We start from the raw sequence: 26,392 nt of genomic DNA, 5'->3' as shown, positions 1-26,392 counted from the left end.
CGTAGTGGTAGTGCTGCTGCCTCACAGTAAGGAGACCTGGGATCACTTCCCAGGTTCTCCCTGCGTGGAGTTTGCATATTCTCCACGTGTCTGCATGGGTTTCCGGGTGCTCTGGTTTCCTTCCACAGCCCAAAGACATGCAGGTTAGGTGTATTGGCGATCCTAAATTGTCCCTAGTGTGTGGGTGTGTCTGTGTGCCCTGTGGTGAGCTGGCACCCTGCCCAGGATTTATTCCTGCCTTGCGCCCTGTGTTGGCTGGGATTGGCTCCAGCAGACCCCCTGTGACCCTGTGTTAGGATATATTGGGTTGGATAATGGATGGATGGATGATTGTTACCCAACTTCAGTGATGAAAAACAAACTTTAACACTAGAATTACCAGAGCCTACGAAAAAACTCGTAGATCCGGCCCACCTTAAATCGCTTCTTAAAACCCTTCTCACCTCTCCGCCAGCATCTTTTGTCATCTAAATGTACTGATAAAGACAAGCTGCCAGCAGCCGGCTATTCCATCCCCCCAACGACTTAGAACGTAAACAAGCTTTTCCCAGCTCATGCCTTGATTGATTATCTGGGAGTGAAGTGGAGTTTTAGAGTAGAAATAATAGATTGTTATTTGCAACACACGCATTTCATATGTGTTGCATTTCTACAGTAATCTGTGTAAACACATTGTTAAAACAGAAACGGTTTACAATATTCTAGTAGCAAATGACAAAATGTAGGCATAAACTATATAATGTATGAAGCCTGAAGTCCAAATATCAAAGAAACACTTTCACAAAAGGTAAAAAAAAAAAAAAAGCCACCGCCAAAAAAAGCCGCCTTAGTGTGCGACTTTGACACGCATTAGCTATTACTGCTTCCGTGGCACAACAGTATCAGTTGCTGACTGGGAATCCAAAGGTCGTGAGTTCGATCCTGCACAACTCCATTTTGAGAAGTGTTCTTATTTTCACTATTTTAGAATAAAAAGATACATTTGATTTCAGTCTGTAACAGCCAGTGTAATTTATGATATTTGTAAAGGTTAGCTTTATTATTTTTTAAAATTCACTTTTCATTGTCTCAGTCGCGTTCAGGATACTTCCCTACCGCCCCCCACCTGACACTGCTGTTTTCACATAAAGACGCTCTATAGTTCTGCAGTGTATCACGATACATACGACCACGTGTTTTTTTCCCCCCAATATTGCCAGTCCCCACGTGTTGCTGTATGCTGTTTCTTTTGTACTCCCGGACATGCAGAGGAAAGCCTAGTAAAGAGCAGTAACTTCAGCGCTATATGCAATCATCAGACACTCCCCATCTGATACTGCTGTTTTCACATAAAGACGCGCTAAAGGTCTGCAGTGTACTGAAGTGTCTGCATGCACTTTTCGTGGCATTATACGTGTATTTTTTGAGCATGCCCATGTAGCTCAAACACAGGAACATATGTTGATGTAAAAGTATAACAAAACAGGTGCACTTTTATTCAAGACTATAACCGAAGAAAAAAGAAAGCAAGTTACAGTAGGCGGTTGATATGACAGCTTGCATGGTGCAATGCTAAGAACTGCTGATTTCCATTCTGTGCTATATAACTGTTAACATTTGAATCTGATGATTGCATATAGCGCGGTCTTATTCAGTGTGCGCAAGAACATGCAGGTTGCCAGTTGCTGCGTGCTACAACGCACATTTTTAAAAAAGAAAGAGACAAATATATGTGACGTTTTGAAGAAATCATTTTATGACGCGAATAGTACCAATCAGAAAACATCGTCGAAGTAATGCAATATTATTTGAAAACGAACAGCGTCAGATCGGGTGTGAAGTTATACTGGCGCTGTTTGAGTCAGATCAGAAGCCGAATATGCAGAAAAAGCTCCTGTTCTGACTGTAAGTAAAAAAGCATGAATTAATCAACAGAAATAACCGCGATTGACATTTTAAAGATAACGATTTACAGTGCATACCAATTTATAAATTCAATGTCCATTTGAGGAAAAAAAAAACAAAACAATTTCTTCAAAGCTGGGAATCGAACTCACGTCTCTGTAGCACGACAGGGCTGTTGTGCCCCAAGTCAGCAAACCGTAGCGTTAAGCCACGGAAGCTGTTGTAGCATCCTTGAACTTTTTGTGAAAATTTTTATTTGATGTTTGGACTTCAGGCTTCACAGATTCTATAGTTTATGCCTACATTTTGTAACATTTATTACTAAAATATGAAAAAGTTTCTGTTTTAGCAATGTGTTTACACAGATTACTGTAGAAACAGAACACGCATGAAATGCATGTATTCCAAATAGCGATCTATTATTTTCATTGTAAAACTCCAGCAGTTCAGTCACTCCCAGATAATCAAACAAGCCATGAGCTGGGAAAACTTAGTGAACGTTCTGTGACGGTGGGGGATGGAATAGCCGGCTGCTCGCTGCTCCTCTTAATCGGCACATTTAGAAGACAAAAGAGAGGTGAGAACGGTTTTAAGGTGGGCCGGATCTACGAGTTTTTTCGTAGACTCTGGTAATTCTAGTGTTAAATCTCTTTGCATCTCTCAGTCAGCGTCTTTTGTCTTATAAATGTGCCGATCAAGAAAAGCAGCAAGCAGCCTACTATTCCATCCCCATTGTGATCGTGACTGAGAGAATAAAAGTGAAAAAAAAAAACACTCACTTTTACAAGTACTATAAATTTACACCAGCTGTTACAGATCCAAATGAAATGTATGTTTTTATTGTATAATGTTAACAATATGAGCAGCTCACTACTCAAAACGTTAAATATACGAGGCAGTCAGGATCGAACCGGGGGACTGTTGATTACAAGTCAGCAATTCTTACCACTGTGCCAAGGAAGCTGTTGTATTATCCTTGAACCTTTTGTGAAAGTGTTTATTTGATCTTTGGACTTCAGGCTTCACACATTACATAGTTTATGTCTACATTTTGTCATTTATTGCTAAAATATGAAAAACGTTTGTTTTAACGATGTGTTTACACAGATTATTGTAGAAATGGAACACAAGTGAGATGCATGTGTTCCAAATAACAACCTATTTCCATTCTAAAAGTCCAGCACTTCACTCCCAGATAATCAAGGCTGGAACTGGGAGAACTTTGTGCCCGTTCTGCGGTGGTGGGGGGGATGGGATAGTAGGCTGCTTGCTGCTTGTCTTGATCGGCACATTTACAAGCCAAAAGACACTGACAGAGACGTGTGAAGGGATTTAAGGTGGGCCAGATTTACAAGTATTTTCATAGGCTTTGATAATTCCAGTGTTAAAATAGTGGCTCTCATGTGCTATAACACCACCATTCACAACAAACACTTGTTCGTGTAATTTTTAAGTAACTTTGCTTAAGTTAAGTTGACTTAATGTTTTCAGTATTTCCTAACAACCCACACACTACAGTGCTAGAATTGTTCTAACAGCTTTTTTTCACTGGTGGTGTTATGTCCTTCTTGTGATATGGGGACCAAATGCAGCCTCACAAGTATTCTATACTGCTTAAACATTACCTCTTTTGATTTCACACTATATACCCTGGGTGACACGGTGGCGAGGTGGTACCACTGTTGCCTCACTAAGGAATCCAGGATTTGCGTCCCAGGTCCTCCCTGTGTGGAGTTTGGATGTCTGCGTGGGTTTCCTCCAGGTGCTCCAGTTTCCTTCCCATACATGCAAGTTAGGTGGATTGGTGATACTAAATTGACCCTAGTCTGTGGGTGTACTGTGTATGTATGTTTTCCATTTGATGGACTGGTGTTCTGTCCAGAGTTTGCTCCTGCCTTGCAACACTATGGTAGCTGGGATAGGCTCCAGCATACCCCGTGCCCCTGTTCTGACTGACTGACAGCGCAACATCCTAGTCTTTTTCATTCTCTAGTATACTGGATGGTAGAGTAGAGGATAGCATTAAGTATGCCACAACTTGCAAGTCTTTTTTGTCAGCTTACTTTCTAACTCTAGACTCTCCATGGCATAGTTATATTAAATATTTTTCGTCAAATGTACAAGTTTTACATTAAATAGCAAAGAACATCATACTCTAACAAAATAAACACATGTAAAATAGCTGTTAGATGAACAGATGGCTCAGAAGTAATGATTTTGCACAGATTGTCTCAGAAATGGACAAAGTTGTATGAGGCAGAGATCTAAAAGGATCTCACTGTGGAAAGAGGCTGCTAAGAGAGGAGGAAATTTTAATGATTAGTAGTATAGTTGGAAAGAACAGAAAAATTTTTATAAAATGTGTACTGCAAAAAGTACTTTCATTAATCCTTAACTGACCTGCTCATATACAATTCATCATATTCCTGGATTGATGTTGCTACAAGACAATTACCCCTGTTTACTGTTCTCTAATGACAACAATCTCACCTCCGCTGGAAAGATGAGGGTAAGTCTGTAATCTCGTTTCCTCCTTGGCTATTAATACGACGTGGCAAGACACTGCTGGGTTCAGAGCTGCTGTCAGAGGTTAGATGCCGTGGAAAAGAGCTACTGCGGGCTAAAGGGCTGAAAAAAGAAAAATGTTATTATATGCAGCTTTGAAATGACCTAGAGCTGTGTTTGTGAGTGGTGAACAACAACAAATGATGCAAAATGCCACTGTCCAGGATTATCCAGGTTGGTTGGCTGTTCTCAAGATTCTCTCTTGGTGGTTGGGTGGGTACATGTCAGGTCTCATCTATTCTTTGTGACAGCATAAACAGAGATGGTGCTTTTTGAAACAAATGCCATTCTGGCTTCATCTTTTATAAAGCATTGCCTGTGCTTCTTACTTCACTATAATGAACATTGATACAAATATGATTATTAAAAACAAAAAAAAGCGGATTGTTATGTCATTGAATATGACTTTCTGAAAAACACAATATACAGTCGTGGCCAAAAGTTTTGAGAATGACACAAGTATTGGTTTTCACAAAGTTTGCTGCTTCAAGGTTTTAAGATCTTTTTGTCAGATATTTTTATTGTATACTGAAGTATAATTACAAGTGTTTCATAAGTTTCAAAGGCTTTTATTGACAATTACATTAAGTTTATGCAAAAAGTCAATATTTGCCATGTTGGCCCTTCTTTTTCAATACCTCTGCAATTCGTCCTGGCATGCTGTCTATCAACTTCTGTGCAAAATCCTGACTGGTGGCAGCCCATTCTTGCATAATCAATGCTTGGAGTTTATCATCAGAATTTGTGGGTTTTGTTTATCTACCCATCTCTTGAGGATTGACCACAAGTTCTCAATGGGATTAAGGTCTGGGGAGTTTCCTGGCCATGGACCCAAAATTTCAATGTTTTGTTCTCTGAGCCACTTAGTTATCACTTTTACCTTATGGCACGGTGCTCCATCATGCTGGAAAAGGCATTGTTCGTCATAAAACTGTTCTTGAATGGTTGAGAGAAGTTGCCCTAGGAGGATGTTTTGGTACCATTCTTTATTCATGGCTGAGTACTTAGGCACAAAATTTGCTGAGAAGAAACCCCACACATGAATGGTTTTAGGATGTTGTACTGCTGGCATGACACAGGACTCATGGTAGCGCTCACCCCTTCTTCTCCGGACAATCTTTTTTCTGGAGGCCCCAAACAATCGGAAAGGGGATTCATCAGAGAAAATGACTTTATCCCAGTCCTCAGCAGAATATCAGTCTGTCCCTGATGTTTTTCTTGGAGAGAAGTGGCTTCTTTGCTGCCCTTCTTGACACCAGGCCATCCTCTAAAAGTCTTTGCCTCACTGTGCGTGCAGATGCACTCACACCTGCCTGATTCCATTCCTGAGCAAGCTCTGCACTGGTGATGACCCAATCCCGAGCCATGAACAAAGAATGGTACCAAAGCATTCTCTGACAGCAATATCTCCCAACCTTACAAGAAGAGTTTGGTGATGAACAATGCCTTTTCCAGCATGACGGAGCACCATGCCATAAGGTAAAAGTGATAACTAAGTGGCTCAGGAAAGAAACATCAAAATTTTGGGTCCATGGCCAGGAATCTCCCCAGACCTTAATACAATTGAGAACTTGTGGTCAATCCTCAAGAGGTGGGTAGATAAATAAAAACCCTCATATTATGACAAACTCCATGTATTGATCAATGCAAGAATGGGCTGCCATCAGTCCGGATTTGGGCCAGAAGTTGATTGACAGCATACCAGGGTGAATTGCAGAGGTCTTGAAAAAGAAGGGCCAACATGGCAAATATTGACTCTTTGCAAAAACTTAATGTAATTGTCAATAAAAGCCTTTGAAACTTATGAAATGTTTGTAATTATACTTCATTATATAATAGAAACATCTGACAAAAAGATCTAAAAACACTGAAACAACAAACTTTGTGAAAACAAATACTTGAGTCATTCTCAAAACTTTTGGCCACGACTAAGTGCTGAAATCTATTGCAAAATTTGTAATATCTGTATCACTGAACATTCATGTTGAAAAGCACAGCATATCTCCTTTGTTGTCTACACCATACACATCAAGAATCCTGTTTGTAATCTCTATATGGACAATCTACTCTTTATTTTATGTATTTACAGTATATGCTATTCCAAAACAAGGATGGAACCTCAAGTGGAGACTACAAATGCTATACTATGTAGTAAATACTCAGCAACCATTACAAAAAATTTTAAAAATGACAATATGTGGATATTCTTCATGTTTTCTCACCCACAACTAGGACATTCACAAAATATATGAATGTTATCACTTTATGTCATGACTTTATTTTAATGTCATTTAGCCATGCCTTTACCTGGCTTAGATTCCAGTGAACATCCTCTTTAAAATATACTGTTACAATAAAAATGGCTTTCAGTGCCACAACATTTAAAAAAATGTATGATAGGTTAACTTGCAACTAAGTTGTATACTTGTCCATAAGTGTTCCTTGTGATGGACTGGTAATGGACACAGCATATCCAAGGCTATTTTTTACCTAATACTGCCCAGATAGCCTCTAGCCTTGTAAGACCGTGAATTGCATTAAGTGGGTTTATTAAGCTGTGTTAATACTATTTTGGTAAAAGAAAAGGAAAAATACACACACACAATCTACATGGTTGCAACATCATGATTAACAATTTCTATTTGTCACACTCAAGTGTGGCAGTTAAAGTGAGAGTGAATAAATCAATGGCAGATAATCTAATGTATAGTAACATTCCAATAAGGCACAATATGTTTTTAAAGAGAATATTTAAATACATCCCAGACAAAGCCTGAGCATACTGATAGTGGTACAGTGATATTACCCTTTATAATACATTGTGCAACTCATTTTAAAGAACACAATGTTGGAATTACGCATTGCAAAATAATTTAAATATTATTATTATGAACAAAGGGGAGTAAAAATAAATGAAACTTTCATCCAACAGAGTGTTATGTTAAGTTTGCCATATATGAAATGTTGGAAAAGGTCTATGGCTACTTGTGTAACACTTGACACACAGATATCACAGTCAGCATAAACAAAAATCTGAAGAATGGTCACCTCCATCACATAACTATATTCAGGCCATAAATTTGGCACCAAAGGGATGAAATGCTATGATTGCTGCATAAACTCCAGCCATTTCACTAGCAATATAATACCTATCCCCAAGTAAAATATATGAAAGAGGAGAGATTTGTTGGAATTCTGACATTCACTACTCTTTCCAGAGCCCTGTGTAATCAGACCCCTCAAGTAACAGCAAATTAAGACATTGAACCAGTTACATTTCAAATATGAAATCAGAAAATCAATTATTTTTGGCCACATACTGTAAAATTATTAACACATACTATAAATTATGTTTATTATGTAAAGCAGCTTGTCAGCTCAATAACACTGTCTGATCTTTCTTTATAAAATAAGCAATATTTCTCTACAACAGTTTCAATTACAAGGCCAAAGTTAACCTCTGCACTAAATGTTCATTAACCATATTACAGCTGCTTTCAAGTCTGAAAATATTATGCAAATGACCATAAAAGGTGGGTATATTTAACAATCTCCTCATCTATTAAAATATCAAAATATGAATGACTACTCAAACCCAATAATCAAAAGTGGAAAGAGATACGTTTCAAATTAATTTCAGATGAGTCCAATGTCAAAACTCTGTTTACAATTTAGTTCTGCATTTGAGTATACTCACAGAAGAAGGGAAAAAAAAAATAAAAACTTCTGTCTCAAGCTCACATACTAACTATGCTTTTATTAAGTTAAGAATTAAGCACCACATTTCTTTTATGTCTTGCTAAGAATATAATGTGTCTGTATTTGCTCTCAAAATAACCTGAAATCTTTGTGGCATAGATTCAACAAGATGTCAAATGTGATAGAAAGATACTGACACATTCCAATGTTGAATTCCAATGATTCCCATATTTGTTGCCAATTTATTGGTCCTGAATTGCTGTTTTGAATACCATGTTCTAAGCTGAATTTACTGTTATGTTCCTGGAAACATTTCAGGAGATTCCCAGTCTTGTGTCATGATTCATTACCCTGCTCAAAAGTCCTTTCACAGATCTGTATACTGCCAGCATGATGAGATGCATCTGACTGGCAATAAAAAAAAAAAAAAAAATACCAGAAATCAGACATTGCTCAGAGTACCCATACAGAAATGGGGAGAATGTGCAAACTTGACTACAACCAGGCACAAAGTTCAAAACAGGATGCTGGATGCACTAGGTAGCAATGCATTTCACTTCAACTCTGGGCTGCATACATAGCACATAGTAATCCAATATTAATGTCAGATTAGGTAGAAAATTCTGAAAGGTTTAAGGAAAAAAAAAAAACGAAAAAAAACACATATTCAATGGCAACAGCTTCACAAACAGGGTGTGAATTTCTGCCCAGTTGCTGTTTGAGGGGACAAAATATTTTCTCCCCATTGTATGTGGGGTTTTTCAATAACTCAAAAACATACAAGGTTAGGAAAAATTATCAAAGTATGAATGTGTATGTGTGTCTTCTAATGGACTGGTGGCCCAAGTGGGGTTGGTTTCCTGCAACCCTGATTTGGAAAAGGAGATTCAAAAAGATTTCATACTTTCCAAGTCAATTGTGTTTTTAACCCCTTTAATGGAGGCCCCTTCTTCAGTAGTCACTCCCCTGGTGGGGTTTTTTTTATCTGTTGATAGAAATGGTTGAATTTTGCTAGAATATTATCCAATTGACAACTGTTAGAAGAAAAGAAAATGTAAACTACAAACAAAATTATTTACATTTTTTTAGCAACCATAAGCTATTTTCATGCTAGTTTTTTGTAGATTTATTTACACTATGTACAAATTTTCCATTTTTCACTTAGTACTTCAGTTGCGTGTGGTACGCACAGAAGCACAAAGCAGAGCAGAGTGGAACATTTAGGTCTCTGCAGCAGTATAATGTTTCCCTCTTCTTCTTGTGTGACAAACGCACTATGCATCTCTTATGAGATATCTTGCTCAGCATGCAAACATCTCTCTTATCTTTCCACTTCAAAGCCATCAACTTATTTCTGAATGCAGCACAACTTCTCCCGATTTCAATTTTTTTGTTATCACAGATTTTAGCAGATCCTTTCGGTTTTATTTTACTGTTCTTACTACATCAATTTCCATCAAATTCAAAAATTCATACAGCTCGGGACTGCTGTAGTAATTGTCTAGTCCTATCAGATAACCCTGATTCAGTATAGCTTTTCCGCAAGTGTTAGCACAATCCGCAATGTTATTGTAAAATTACGCACATCAACCCTTCCACACACATCCATTTTTTGCCTCACAAAGCTTATAGGATTCCATCCTAAAACGTGATCTTTTTTTGGGAATGTACACCTTCCACCTTGCCTTTCCATAGCAGTAAACTTTCATCAATTGAAAAGATCTCCCTCTGGAGTGTAACTCCCAGAAAAGTTTCGAATGCAGTGAACAAAGAAAGGCTTGATTTTATACATCTTTGGAGAAACTGGTCCGGCGTCACTATATGCTTCATTATCAAATAATGTATAACATACATCTAATTGCTACACAGAAGGAACAAATCTCAAAAAAGAAACTTACATAGCACAGGCAAAACTACTAACTGAATTACCACTTACAAAATAAGAGCGGTAATCAAAGAAATTTCAAATGTTCAAAACATGTTTGTAACTTTGCTCACAACAGAAACCGAGAAGGTACACTACTGAAAGAAAGACTTTTATCGTCCACTAAAAATAAATGCCAAAACTAAATCTTTCTCCCTTAGAAATGTGACTGAGGGCAAGTGAAAGAAAAAGTACCGTTAGGGGTTCTTTGGTCTTGAAAATACCACAAAAACTTTCACCCAAGTAAAGGATGTCTGTACCTCTGCCACTGTAACCAATGAGTTCAAAAAAAGCTAGCAGGTTCTTTCCAGGTAATAGTTTCCAAACACATCACAAAGGATTACATATTATTAGTGCTGATTGTTGATTGTCAAAATTCACCAAAGCATTTTTTGCAGCAAATATTCTGTGTTTGCCAGTGTTGAATATTTTCCTGAAAATTCAATGTGTGGATGGCTTAGACAAACTTTTTTTCCCCCCAGTGCACCAAGTTACTTCACAAGGCCAGTGAGACATCACAGAGCTGTAGCAGCCAATGTTGGATGCGACTTTGCCAAAATGTACCCCTCAGGCATGTAACACAAACCCTACATTTAAACACAAAACATTCATGAAGAAGGAAACTGGCAGTGTGTCGGTGTATTTATGTCTTAATCCGGGTTTATACTTCACGCGACGCAACGCATGTTGCAGCAGACGCTCCTGCTACGCAAGCGTTTTACTGTTTATACTTGCACGTGCACTTTACGGAAATCTGCCAGAATCCACCAGGTGGCAGTGCAAGATATCATCACAGTGAGAACAGGTTCGGCTTCGCTGTGTTAAGAATTGCCTGGAACACCCATTAAATTCCGATGACACCTTACCACAATATCTCTGAAAAGGATGTTTAATGATTAAATCCATCAATCCAGGGATGTGTCCATTCCAGCAAGTATTGGGCACAAGGCTGAAACAATCCCTGGATGGGGCATCAGCACATCACAAGGTGAATACAAGCGCTCACATACACTAGCGTCATTTTAGTGTCACCAAATCTGAATATCTTTGGAAGGAAACCAGACCACACCATGGAAACAAAGCAGGAAAACATGTAAACTCCAGGCAGGGATACCAACGACGCGACTCCCTGCGAGACAGCAGTGCTACCACTCTGCCACCGTGTCACCCCCATGTGTGTAATTATTAACAGTATTCATTATTTAAACGAAATTAACGATTTATCTGTAAAATGTAACATACATACTTTAATGCATTTCACCATGGAAGTGATATCAAGTATAAATCTTAGGATTCTAAATGTGCAGAGAGTTGGAATATCATACATTTAATGTGTTCTCTGTGGCAATCTATTGTTTTTTGCCGCTGCTGTCAGGTCCGGAGGAAGCCCTAGAAAAAATGATGGCACAGAAGTCAGTATGCGAAACTTAAAATGTATTGTGTCATTATGATCTGGAATATACGACGCTTTAATATAAAAGCACCTTGAAAACATTATGTCGGCATTTTGCTTCACCACATCGAACCATTTATCAAACATTGAAGTGTGCACATCGATCTCGTAGGATCCGGAAAGCAGCTTTCTGTCACATGTAGATAGTAACCAGAGACTCTGACGTCACATTCCAACTTTTAGCATACTGCGCCCCCCGACTTTTAGAGGATGCGTCAAATGAACGCTGGGAACGCATGGCAGCCATGATGCGGGCATGTACACGTTCTGAGTGTGAAGTATAAACGAGCCCTTAAAGGTAACATAAAGGTACAGTTAGGTCCAAAAGTACTTGGATAGTGACACAATTTTCATAATTTTGGCTGTGTGCTACCACAATTTGAAATGAAGCTGTCAAGATGTGATTAAAGTATAGACTTGCAGTTTTAATTTAATTTTCTGAGCCATTTAGAAAAGATGATACTTCTGTTAAACCCTTGAATTAATGCTGAAAGCTAACACTTCAATTGTGTGGCGTATGGAGCCAAAAATATGAAAACTGTCACTGTCCAAATACTTACGGAATTAACTGCACGTCTTTGTAGGTGACCTGTGTGCAATACTTGAGTCTACCCCTTTAACAGTATTACCTAGAGTGCTGTGCAGATAATGGAAACAGGAAGGAGTAGAAAATCCGTGTGCATGTTGTGCATTTTATATCAGTGGCAGTGAAGGTACAAAAGCATCAGGCAGAAAAAAATATACTTATATAAGTTAAACAAAGGTGAGACCTGTTATCAAATCTGTTGGTGTAAGCCTTAGTGAATTAGTGCTTCCTGTCTGCAAGAAATTTTACTATTGTGACTTTTAATTCTATTAAGTTTATCTTGGGAAGTCACATTAGATCAGTGGTTATCACTGCTGCCTCACCGCTCAGGTCATATTTTTGGCCACAGTAATCATTCCATCATAGTTGGATGGTGTTTTCCTAGCCAAACACTTAGAAGATCATTGCACAATTACAATCTACTCAAAACTCCAAGTTTTTCCCATCCCCACTGACCTCAATGCATTTTGACAAGTTCTTGAACCATTCAGGCAAGCAAACTCAGCAGGGTTCACCTATCACTAATTATCATGTGCCTTCACACCCTTGAAAAGGGTATAGGATATAAAATATTTTATTTTAATAATGCTAGGTTATGTATTTACTGTAAATTGGCTCTGAATGAGTGTGTTTCTGTTTTGCAATGAATGTTTACACAACAGGCTCCAGCTCCCCTGAACCCTGCCTTTATGGGCGAAGAAGCTTCAGAAAATGGATGGATGGATGGCTCTCATATTAATTGACTGCACCAGTACAGGCCAAGTTCTGTTTAGGTGGATTAAGTTGAATATCTGTTTCACTTTAATCACAGTAAAGTGAGATAGTAAAAGCATAAAATGAACTAAAGCATACACTTGACTATTAGCAGTACTTTTCTCATGCATTTTTCAAAACTGCAACATTGGGTTTTCATAGCCTTATCCCTCTAAGATCAAATCTAAGGGCTTTCGGGCATGAAACAGTCCTGTAATTCATTTTAAAATATCATGTTATTGAAACTGAAATTACATGAACTCTCTATTGTTTCTTTAAATATAATGATTATTTATATGAGTTAAGGTAACCGGACCGTTTTTTCAGTTGTTCTTTGGATATTTACTTAAAGCAGCTGAATTACATTTTTACAGCATCAAATAAAGCACAGTGAATTCCAATATTGCTGAGTAGCATGTTCACGATTTTCTCTCTAAATTCACAGGTTCCTTTTTTTTTTTTTGCTGCAGCATGGCAACAAGTGGGCATGTTTCTGTAAATATATCGTGGCACAGAATATTACTATCCTGAACTCTAACCATATATTCCTGCTACAGTGGCTCTCTGAGTCACCCTTATATTTAAAAAGGATTATGCAACAACAGTTTTCAAAAGCTATGAAAAAAGTTAGAAGTAATTAACAGCATGATGCAGTACATATAGCATGTACATTATGAAACCCCAAAGCCCATTATTTCAGTGCTACATTAAAAAATAAATTGGTCATCACCTTTTAAAATAATATTCTACTTTTCATATTTCCTTTTTATATTGTACTTAAAATTCTATTGAATAACTTTTTGTTGTGTTTTATAAATAGTTGAGTTAAATTCACATTTCATTTTGTTGGACTATACCTGAATTATTCATTCAATGATTTAATTTTAAAACAATGGACCAGCTTAAACATAAAGAGAAAATGCTACAAGTTCACTAAGTGCTTCTGATGTCTGAATTGTTTGTTGTTTCCCACTGGAAGAGCACACCAAAATATTTCCTCATCTTCCTTTCCTGCAAACAGCATGCACATTTTTTCAGCTTATAGTTGGATCCAAAACTTACTAAAAAATTAATTTAAGTGCTTAACTTTTATGGGAATGCAAGAGCAGAAGTGAATTACAACATTTAATTCAACATAAAAACAAGACACTCTTAATTAAAAAATATCCAACGCATGGACATAAATCTTCTGTATTTTAACACATCAAAATACTTGTTCAGGTATAAAGCCATACTGTGCAAAATACAAAAATGTAAAAATGATTGCACAGAAAACAATAAAAGCAAGGCACTGTGATATACAAACTGACTTGTATATTAAAGAAAAAACAAAACAGGCCTACAACTGATCAACACATATTACAAATGAACAGATACTGCAAGTTGTCCTGTATGCCATGCAGACACTTCTTAAAAGTAGACAAGGTTTACGATTCAACTGCATAACTCTGTTTCAGATTCCCACAACTCTTTATGTAAAGAACATCTTCCTGGTTTCTACCTTAAAGGAAAGTTCCACACAAAAATGATTTTTTTAAAATATGTTATTTACCTTGTGTAGTTTGTAGTGGCAGCCAATGTTTACATAACATGAAGACATAAGGTTTCTGATACAACAGGATCCTTTTTAAAAACTATTGTATTTAGTCAGGTTGTCTTTTATATTATTCTACATTTGTTGGAATTAAATGTTATGAATAAGCAAAAATATAGGAAATTAGGAAGATGGCAAATACTTTTTCATGGCACTGTATATTGTTAGGATCTAATTAAGTTAATCAGTTTGAAATTGTTTTACTTTATTGTGTGTTTCACAAAATTTGTATTTTTATGTGAGTACATTGTGCATTTTGTAATATCTATTTTATTCATAAGCATTTTATGCGTTATTAATTGAATTGTGTGCTATTTGGTACAATGTCAAAAAGAAAACCAGGACTTAATGATTTCTACTCACTGAAATATGAGCATATTAGATTTTCTAATTTTGAGGAAATAATATTTTATATTTTATTTTAAATATCACACAGAATATCCAAGAAAAATATGCTGGAATACTAGCCAGTTTGACATCAGCTTATTGATGACAAACTCAAGAACTAATTCCAGACACAATTGAACATGGAGAATGCCTTTCTTTAGTACTATCTGTACTATCATTACCAAGTGTATTAGGTATACTGGAGAAATTCCTTAGAAATCTTAGCCTGAATTTGATAAACTTTCTTTAACAGTTCATATATCTAGAATATACAAAAAGTATAAAAATGTTTACATTTTTGCTCCCTGTTGGAAAATTTTGAGCAACATATTAAGAGATGATCAGCTCTACACCTACAGGTATAATAAGTAGGCCAATTAACACTGTCACAATGAACATCTACTCAAATTTATTACATGATTTCCACTTTTTATATTTTGCTCTGTGCACCAACTAAGAACTAACTAGCATCATTTAAGTCTGAATATGGTATGGTCTAGAAGGCACTTTAAGTCTGAGATGCCTCTGTCAACCACACCCATACACAACAGTTAAATTTTCAAACAACTCTTAACTTAAAAAATGTAATACATGCAAGATTCTTGACTTTGGATTTAGAAATAATCTACAGTAATAATAAATTTCATTCTTTTGAACATTTACGTTTTAAGCGGAATTTTGTAGTAACAGAATTCTATTATATGGAAGTCATTAAAACATACTTCCCAGACGGACTTCCCTAATCTTTCTTTAATATGGGTGATAGAAAGTATATTGTCATAAAATGAGGAGGATACATTCCTTTGACAAATTATCAGGAACACCTGCACACTTGGTTATCCATGCAAATATCTAATGAGCCATATGGCAGCAGAGCAATACATAAATCATGCAGATACAGGTCAAGAGCTTCAATTAAAGTCCACATCAAACACAAGAATGGAGAAAAATGTGACCTCAGTGATTTCAACTGTGGCATGACTGTTGAAGCCATAAAGGCTGGTTTGATTATTTATGTAAATGCTGATCTCCTGGGATTTTCATGCACAATAGTCTCCAGAGTTTATTCAGAATGGTGCAAAAAACATCCATGAAGCAGCCATTCAGAGAACTGAAACACCTTGCTAGTGAGAGTGGTCAGAGAAGAATGGCCAGAAATGAGCGAACTTACAGAATATCATCTCAGAATGCACAATACATTGAAAATTGAGGCAGATGGGCTACACTAGTAAAATACAGTGTCATTGTTCCATTCCTGTCAGCCAAAAGCAGATAGCAGAGGCTGCAGTGAGCATAGGCTCACCAAAACCAGAATACAGAAGATTGGAAAAATTTGCCTGGTCTGACAAATCTTGATTTCTGCTGAAACACAAAGATGGTAGGGGCAGAATTTGGTGGCAATAGTATGAATCCTTGCACTCAACCTTCCTTGTTTCAGCAGTCCAGGTTGATGATGGTGGAAGTCTAATGGTGTGGGGAATGTTTTCTTGTCATACTTTGGGCATCTTAATACCAACAAAACATTGCTTGAATGCCACAGCCTATTTGAGTATTGATGCCGACCATGTGCATCCCTTTTCAACATGACAATGCACCAAGTCACATGAAAATGACAATGACTTCAGTGTTCTTCGGTGAACTTCCCAGTCTCTGGAACTGAACCCAATAAAACACCTTTGTGATGTGGTAGAATGGGAGATGTGCAGCATGAATGTGCAACTGACAGATCTGTAGAAATTGCGTGAGGCAATCATGTCAACATGGACCACAATCTCAAAGGAGTGTTTTCAACATCTTGTGGAAACCATGCCTTAAAGAAATGAGGCTTCTTTGAGAGCAAAAGCAGGCCCTGCAACATTTATACACTCAACCACTTTCTTTTATTTTTTTATATTATATTGAATTTACTAAATGCATGTAACATTCCATACAATCAAGTCAAACTTAACAAAACTAAATTCCATTCAATGCCAACAACCTGAGAAAGAGAGGAAGGCCAACTCCCAGAGTAGTAAAAAGAGTCTGTCCCCCCAATATAAATGCTTATTCTAAAATGTTACTAATTAGACCCTGCAAGGTTTAACAAAAAGGTTTGAACAGATCCTCTAAGTGAGAATTAGATTTTTTCCAATTTCGGATCGTACATAACATTAGTTACCCACTGACTTAAAAGAGTTGGGTTAGGGTTCTTCCAGGTGAACAAGATAAGTTTGCGTGCTAGTAGTGAAGTAAAGGCCCATCTAGTACACCAAACACAGTTATTAATGGATTACGACAGATTGTGACACCAAGGCTGTCTAATAGGCATTTAAAAATATTTGTCCAGAATTATGTTAATTTGGTACATGCCCAAAACATGTATATTGTGGACAACCAGTCTGCACTGCCCTCCCAAACCGACACAGACGGGCTTGGGACACAAGTTCAAGGCATGCCTTTCCCCGTTTCCCACAAGCATAACAGTCACAAGCAAAGTACAACACAAATTTCTTCTTCTTCTCTTTCTTTTCTTCAGCACCCCTCCTGGCAAGCTTCATCTCACTCCTCCCAACTGCGGTTCCCGGAGTAGTGGTTGATGGTTCCTTTTATAAGGCACCCGGAAGTGCTCCAGGGGCTCGTTGACGCATTTCCAAAAGCACTTCCTGGTATGGTGGAAGAGCTGCCCATAAAAGCTCAGCAACTGTTGCAGCACCCCCTGGCTGTGCCCATGGATTCCAACAGGGCTGTATCCAACTCTACCTCCCATGGAGCCCTGTGGGAGTCTGAGAGCTGCCACCTAACGCTCTGGGGGAGATAATGCTCTGAGTATGCTCCCTCCCCCAGTCCTTCGAGCATGGAGACGTCCTGGCCGGGCAAGGACCCTGGCCATCCGCCACAATAAATCCGTTTTGGGAGATGGATGTCTAAAGTGGAACTCCATTAGCAGCGGTGTTATTTTACTTTTGTTTAACCATCAGCCCGAGATATCCTGTATTTACTGAACCCGAGGGGCTTTAATTAAAGTAAATACAAGAATATACATGCATGAATAGCAGAAAAAAGGGCTCAGAAAGAAATGGAAAAGGCAGCTAAAACTTAATCTGAGTAACAGAACTCAACTTCAAGGTATAGCTTGCCAGATACTGACCTAGAACAAATAAGCGAAAGGAACAGAAAGCGCGAAAGTAGGAGCAAAAGTGCAAGTGAGTTGGGCCAGGAGAACTCGTCAATTTCAGAAGGTTCACTGAAACTGAAAATGGCCTTACTATCCATGCTGTCAACTAGCCCACCTAAAAAAAATCCCCATCCCCTTCAACCCCCTGGCAGCAATTCAGTGGCATTGACTCAAACCGGGCTTGCTACTACAGCCGTGGAGCACAGAGAAGACCGAAACGAACAGCCCGAGCTGAAGGTTAACGATCACTGCAATGTTTACTGTAACAACTACAGAATTCGGGGAGGGGGATTGGGTTGACTGGAAATAAATGAGAAAAAGAGTAATATAAAGAAGGTTACAAAGGATATAAAGAAAGATATAAAAGACAAACATAACAAATGAGAAGCTGCTTCAGGATACTAAAGACTTGGAGAAACATTTAAGTAATCTCTTTGAGGCAAACCTTCAAACATATGCTGGAAAAATTGAGGAAAAAAGACATGAAAACGCGACTAAGTTTGAGAATAAATTAAGAGCACTTGGTATTCAGCTTGAAGATGTTAAGCAAACGTTCACGACTCGTATTAAAATAGTTGAACAACTGACACCTACAGCATGGAAAAAGCAACAGCTGCAAATTGCGAATGCAAAGTACTTGGAGACAGACTACCTACATTGGAAGATGGATCATCTTCTTTCGGCTGCTCCCATTACGGGTTGCCACAGCGGATCATCTTCTTTCATATGTTTCTGTCCTCAATAGTAGCCCAATTTCCGCCAGCACCCCGTTGGCTAACAGTACTGGTGGTGGTCGTTGTTAACCCGGGGCTGAACCGATCCGCAGAATGAATAATATCACAATAGAAGATATCACCTGAAAACTGTGAAAGTCCAAATCCAGTGAAATTTATAGCCGATATATTCTCTAAAATAACTGGAGAGGAATTCAAATTAGACACAGAGATATCAGCAGCTTACTGCAAATGTGGAATGATGCCTCAAAACCTAGAAGCCTCATTGTATTGTTTTGATAAATTGGTCTAAATTAAATGTGATGTCATTTCTCAAACTGAAACAAGAAATTATATTTGAAAATAACTGCATTCGTATTTTCCCTGTTTTCTTACCTTCAATAGCTGCCAAACGAGACACATTTTACTGCATTAAACAATTACGGAAAGCCGAAATCAGGTAAAGCCTCTTGTATCCTGCTAAATTGAAAGTGGATATTCAAGGCAAGTTCTACATTTTTAGTTCTGCGGATGAAGCAGAAAAACAGGTAAGAAAATTGATCCTGACACTTTTTAAAATATGATTGAGAGTCAAATTGTGTCCTGGCAAGGCAAAGAAGATTTTACCTGCTATATGGTCCATTCACAAAGAGACTTTTGATGTAATTATACATTCTATTTCCTTCTCAGCTAGTTTTACATTTTAATTACAATTTTTTTTTCTCCCCAAAGGGGACTGTTTAGCATCATATACTTGGTTTATTGTATTAGGACTGTACTATCATAAATTATCTGCTTATCCATGGCTACTGTTTAACATCATTACCTGGGTTTACTCTTTCATGACTGTTTAAAAGATTACAGTTAGGTCCATAAATATTTGGACAGAGACAACTTTTTTCTAATTTTGGTTCTGTACATTACAACAATGAATTTTAGATGAAACAACTCCGATGCAGTTGAAGTGCAGACTTTCAGCTTTAATTCAGTTGGGTGAACAAAACGATCGCATAAAAATGTGAGGCAACTAAAGCATTTTTTTAACACAATCCCTTCATTTCAGGGGCTCAAAAGTAATTGGACAATTGACTCAAAGGCTATTTCATGGGCAGGTGTGGGCAAGTCCATCGTTATGTCATTATCAATTAAGCAGATAAAAGGCCTGGAGTTGATTTGAGGTGCGGTGCTTGCATGTGGAAGATTTTGCTGTGAACAGACAACATGCGGTCAAAGGAGCTCTCCATGCAGGTAAAAGAAGCCATTCTTAAGCTGCGAAAACAGAAAAAACCCATCCGAGAAATTGCTACAATATTACGAGTGGCAAAATCTACAGTTTGGTACATCCTGAGAAAGAAAGCAAGCACTGGTGAACTCAGCAACGCAAAAAGACCTGAACATCCACGGAAGACAACAGTGGTGGATGATCGCAGAATCATTTCCATGGTGAAGACAAACCCCTTCACGACAGCCAACCAAGTGAACAACACTCTCCAGTGGGTAGGCGTATCGATATCCAAGTCTACCATAAAGAGAACACTGCATGAAAGTAAACACAGAGGGTGCACTGCAAGGTGCAAGCCACTCATAAGCCTCAAGAATAGAAAGGCTAGATTGGACTTTGCTAAAGAACATCTAAAAAAGCCAGCACAGTTCTGGAAAAACATTCTTTGGACAGATGAAACCAAGATCAACCTCTACCAGAATGATGGCAAGAAAAAAGTATGGAGAAGGCGTGGAGCAGCTCATTATCCAAAGCATACCACATCATCTGTAAAACACGGTGGAGGCAGTGTGATGGCTTGGGCGTGCATGGCTGCCAGTGGCACTGGGACACTAGTGTTTATTGATGATGTGACACAGGACAGAAGCAGCCAAATTAATTCTGAGGTGTTCAGAGACATACTGTCTGCTCAAATCCAGCTAAATGCAGTCAAATTGATTGGGCGGCGTTTCATGATACAGATGGACAAGGACCCAAAACATACAGCCAAAGCAACCCAGGATCTTAACCCATTTGAGCATGCATTTCACTTGTTGAAGACTAAACTTCAGACAGAAAGGCCCACAAACAAACAGCAACAGAAAGCCGCTGCAGTAAAGGCCTGGCAGAACACTAAAAAAGAGGAAGCCCAGCATCTGGTGATGTCCTTGAGTTCAAGACTTCAGGCTGTCATTGCCAGCAAAGGGTTTTCAACCAAGTATTAGAAATGAACATTTTATTTCCAATTATTTAATTTGTCCAATTACTTTTGAGCCCCTGAAATGAAGGGATTGTGTTAAAAAAAATGCTTTAGTTGCCTCACATTTTTATGCAATCGTTTTGTTCACCCCACTGAATTAAAGCTGAAAATCTGCACTTCAACTGCATCTGAGTTGTTTCATGTAAAATTCATTGTGGTAATGTACAGAACCAAAATTAGAAAAAAGTTGTCTGTGTCCAAATATTTATGGACCTAACTGTATATTCTAGGTTTATAGTATTTAGACTGTATTGTCAATAGATATCTCTACTTTAATCCTTCTACACTGCTTCTGGGGGGCTTGTTTTGTTTTGGACGTGCTCTGTCTCTAGGTATGTTAGATGACTGGGACTTCATGAAGTGTGGTCTAGCCTCATGTGGGAAGGCAAAAGGTGGGGGGGGTGTCAGGGGGAGAGAATGAAAGCAAACTATTTCTAATCTATCCTTTTAACCCTTACAATTATAAGTGTCAACACAACAATAGCCTTCAAAGCAATAACTCCTGGCAAAATTGGAAAGTAAGGTTAAAGCTAACATATGTAATAATGTACAACCTTAATTTAAGATTATAAAATGACAACAAAAGTTCAGAAGCAATGTCTCTATGACCAAACAATGAACTTTGTGAGCTGGAAGGTCAAAGGTCCCAATCACAAATTAAAGAGAAAGTATTCTCTTACCTAACAGGTCTAAATGCCAAGATGGTATTTTTACAGGAGGATCAACTTATTAAGCAAAGATCAGTTTCGGTTGCAAAGAGATCACACAGGCCAAATATTACACTCCAGCTATAAAAGCAAAACTAGTGATGTGGGAATTTTAATACATAAAACAATTTCATTTTTAGTATCTGATGTAGTATCTGATTCTGAATTGCGATATGATTGTCATGGGTAATTTTTTAATTGTAAAGTAATTCTGATAAATATCTACGCACCCACTGTGGATGATAGACACTTCATCCAATACGTATTTGCATCCATTCCTAATGTGAACACTGATAAAATTATAATGGCCGGAGACATTAATTGTGTTTTAAATCTAGATCTTGATGGGTCTTCTACCACAGGGGCGATAACTTCTAATACTGCAAAAACAATTACACAGTTTGTAATTGATCACAACTTATAAGACCCTTAGAGATTTCTATACCCAAACTCAAGAGCATATTCCTTCTTCTCACCAGTACATCACCGTTACTCAAGAGCTGATTATTTCTTTATAGATAACAATTTTATGCACACAATCAAATCTTATAGGTAAGACACTACTGTTATCTTTGACCATGCCCCTAAATTCACAGAGCTCAAATCATTATGCCCCACAAACTCATCTTACAGCTGGAGTCTTAAACCACTTTTATTAGCAGATAGAACTGTACAAAATTTATATCCAAGCAAAATAATTTTTTTTTTTTTTTTTTTTTTAGAGACAGATATATCCTCAGAGGACCATAAACATATAATGAATACATTTAGAGACTACCTACATTTTGCTCAGTTTTAAAAAGACAAGACACAATCTATTGCATGTTTCGATGCATTACAGACACCACAACTAGATATTCTAAGTGCAGAGGAAATAGATAAACCTCCAATAACATTTATAGAAGCCAGAGACAATAAAATTCTACCTCAAACTTTTTACCAAGTATTAATTACTGTCTTTTCTATTAAAAATAAGGACTTACAACAATGTGCATCATACAGACCAATCTCATTTCTGAATAATGATGTTAAGATACTCTCCAAAGTTCTCGCCTGAAGGATTGAGTAAGTGCTTCCTTCGGTAATATTACAAGACCAAACTGGATTTATTAAAGGCAGACAGTTATGTTCCAATCTTCGACGCCTGTTTAATATAATATATTCACCCCACAAAGTCTAACACCTCTGAGATCTTATTTTTGCTGGATGTAGAAAAAGTATTTGATATGGTTAAATGGGATTACCTATTCATTACATTGCACAATTTGGTTTTGGCCCAAACATATGTGCATGGATCAAACTACTATATACCAATCCTGCAGTACTTCTTTATATTTCTTGCTTTGTGTCCCAGTAAATAGAAGTTTTCGTCAATATACTAAACAACCCAATTGTGCTTCATTCACTTAGAATATGGAACCAATGATAACCACCCTTTTCCACCCTCTCAAACTTACAATTTTTAATGTTTGGAAAATGTACAGGATTAAATCATTTAGAGATTTGCACATAATGGACATTACACATAACGTCTTTACATCCTAGAAACAATTATACTCCAAATTTAGCTTCCCATCAACACAGTGTTTCCACTGTTTACAAATTAAAAACTTTGCTAAACAATATCTGCCCAAGTTTCCTCACCTCCCACCTACTTCTACTGCAGAAGAAATATTGATCAATCTTGAGGACTCAGATAGCATTTCTGTAATATATCTGTATAAAAACATCTTAAAATCCCTTCCTTTCAAAGATTAAAGAGTACAATGGGAAAAGGATCTCTTACTCAACATTTCAGAAAAGGAGTTGAAGGCAGCTATGCACAGAATTCACTCTTGCTTCATATGTGCAAAATATATAATTATTCAAATTAAAATCTTTTATCGAGCACATCTATCTTGTTTAAAATTGTCCAAAACATTCCCAGGGAAAGATCAAACCTGTGAACGTTGCAATCGAGTGCCAGCCTCATTGGGCCATATGTTTTAGGTGTGCACGAAATTAACATCATTTTGGACCAAAATTTTTAAATGCCTAACAGCCAGCCTTGGTGTCACAATCACTACTAATCCATTACAGCTGTATTTGGTGTACTTCCAGATGGGCCTTTACTTCACTACTACCACATAGACTTATCTTGCTCAACTGGAAGAATCCTAGCCCACCTCAATTTCAAGTTTCTGTTTAGTGTTCATGATGCACTTTTTATACTACCTTTTCATTTATTGTATTATTGGACTTGTAAGCAGAAATGCAATTCTTAAGAATAAATGAGAACTGAATTTAAAAGCACACTGCCTCAGACTAGCCAATTTAATGTAATCAAACAGTAGGTTAGGAAGGAAAATAGAGTACTTAGTATGACCACAAATTAAAAAGCAAAGAAAGTGCCCAAACAAAAGGAGTGACTAAAATGTGACAAGTGACAGAAATGCCTTTACTTCGCAATCATTTGAAACTGCTTGTTTTTGTTTCATCTAAAAAGAATGTAGAAGGGAGGATAACTGGAATATGATTGAAGCTATAATAGTTGAACATTTTGGCCTGCACCTTAAGGCTAAATCAGAAATGTGCAGGAAAAAGCAACATTATTCAGAACAGATGACTGTGTGAGTATATCATCTTCAATAATGGACATAGTAGTTGAAAATTTGTCGTCACTTGGCTATTTCCAGAATGGAAAAAAAAACCAAAACAAAAAACAATGTGATATGTACCTGCTCGGGGGTTCTTGGCTGCTGTCTGGAATGCTAAAAAGACGACGAGTAGGGGTGGGGGGAACACGAGCAAGACGAGGTTCTTTGTTATCTCGATCCTGTGGAACAGAAAAATATTGAAAGTTTTCTTAAAACAAACTGATAAACAACATCAAAAATACTGCCTCATAACTAAATTGTACCACAGTGGAAATAACACTCATTATTAAGACCGACCACTCCTTTACCTTGGCCTCTGCTTCTAGACCAGTCAGCCGGGGGCTGGAGGCGGACCTGATTACTCCTCCTACGCTGGTCACTTTAGCCTGACTCTCCTCTTGATTTGAACCTGCAATAGTGCTGTTTAGGGTCCCATAGCTACCAGTCTTTCGCAGTGAAGTCCTCCATGATGTTGGAAGAACCAGTGGTTCTTTTTTTTCTTCCTCTGTAGATCGTACCGCTAATGGAGGCTTACCAAGCAAGTTGGGAGGCTGAGGGGGACAAAACAAGGTAGAACACTACAATATAACAATATTTCCAAAAATAATCAACCTCTCTGACAACCTGTCAACCTCTGTTAAATAACCTTCAGCAGATTGTTTTTTTAATAACTTATAATGCAGTATAATTTTCAGCTAAGCCAAATGTTCTAACATCTTTGTTTTCAAAGATGCAGAGTGCACTGTCTTAAAGGAGATAAGGCACGTCTTTCAAATGCAAAATAATTCCAGTCTTTACAGTCTTTTTATTTTTCTAAATATTTTTCTAAATACAGTACCAAGATGCCTGGATAGACCAATTGCGAGTTTTCACACTCTGTGCCAAACATTCTGGAACAGACAACTTTAATTTTGAAAATTTTGAATATCCTATTTAGTGAATCAAACTACTATCACTTCCCTCACTAAAGGTTTTGGCAATATCTAAAACAGCAATGATTTTATAGCATTACCTTCCTTTCCTCATAATGGAACATGTATTAAAATATTAAGCCTAACAATACAGAAAAGAAATAAACAGTCAGAACATTACAATTAGACACCAAAACCTTAAGCACTGCAAAAACATATGAAAGATTTGTATAAAAAAAAAAAAAACAACACAGCAAAGCCACTACATTTGAAGTGAATTAGCGAAAGAAAAAAAAAAAAAGTCAAATGAAATAGGAATAGCATTGGAGGTGTAACATTCAGGCTTAACATACAACACAAGCCCTTAGAAAAGTCTGATCTGGTCATTTTGAAGTCTTTCACACTGGGCTGATCATGTGTCTTTTGATACTCTAAAGTCAGGGACTGAAGTCATGACATTTAACTGCTTTTACAGCTCATACTCTGTCACCTGCTCTTAATACATTTTCAAAAATGTCTACTGGACCTTTAGGAAATCTTTGGACCTATAAACATAGCAGATCTATTTTATGATTCTTTTTATATTCTAGTCCATATACAAATTTAAAGCAAAAGGACAACTCACTGTGGCTAATGCCCCTTTCCACTATCATCATGAACCAGGCAAATCCAAGCTAAACCTGGTACCTGTTCCATTTTCACAAAAGTTGTACGTAGGTAACAGAGCAATTACTAACTGAGTTCCACCCATATTGCATAAAGCTTGGCTTCTGAGTCAAGACAATCCTTTTACTGTTTTTTTTCCCCTCTCTTCTGACTTGGACTTTTTTTCGGTACCTAAGTTTTCATGTCCTTAGGAAATGTACTGTTTAAACCTTTTTGACTTTAGAACCAGGGAGAATGTTTATTGGGGCTTTGAATCCAGAGTTTGCTATTATCATCATTTATTTCATGTATATTATTTGCTGCTATTATTCATGTTTACTGCTAATATCCTGCTTTAATAAAAATGACTTCACTTTAAATTTCTATACTTTGTCTGCCCATTTTGAGTGACCAAAGTAATAAAATAAATACAGAAAACATGGTGTGGATAGGTAATTTTTTTCCAGGGTTAGAGGCTGTGGAGGGATACCTCCAAGAGGGAGCAGCACAGCACCATTTAAATAGTGGTAATAACCAAAGT

The 26,392-nt window shown here is 37.4% G+C and overlaps 1 protein-coding gene across 3 annotated transcripts in view; it reads right to left on the bottom strand.

Moving 5' to 3' along the window:
- The window catches only part of zmp:0000001167 (protein phosphatase 1 regulatory subunit 12A), a 179,566-nt gene that overhangs the window by 16,890 nt on the left and 136,284 nt on the right, over positions 1 to 26,392 (bottom strand). For all 3 annotated transcript variants that reach the window (XM_051922020.1, XM_051922019.1, XM_051922015.1), the window contains exons 10-12: positions 24,604 to 24,846; positions 24,377 to 24,474; positions 4,375 to 4,512 (exon numbers count right to left, since the gene is read on the bottom strand). In XM_051922020.1, coding sequence (XP_051777980.1) covers positions 4,375 to 4,512; positions 24,377 to 24,474; positions 24,604 to 24,846 — 479 coding nt within the window. The remainder of the gene's footprint in view (positions 1 to 4,374; positions 4,513 to 24,376; positions 24,475 to 24,603; positions 24,847 to 26,392) is intronic.

The sequence above is a fragment of the Erpetoichthys calabaricus genome, chromosome 2 (assembly GCF_900747795.2).
Source record: "Erpetoichthys calabaricus chromosome 2, fErpCal1.3, whole genome shotgun sequence".
NCBI classification, from domain to species: Eukaryota; Metazoa; Chordata; class Cladistia; order Polypteriformes; family Polypteridae; genus Erpetoichthys; species Erpetoichthys calabaricus.
The sequence above is the reverse complement of the archived record's forward strand: the minus strand, read 5'-3'. Positions and strand labels throughout refer to the sequence as shown.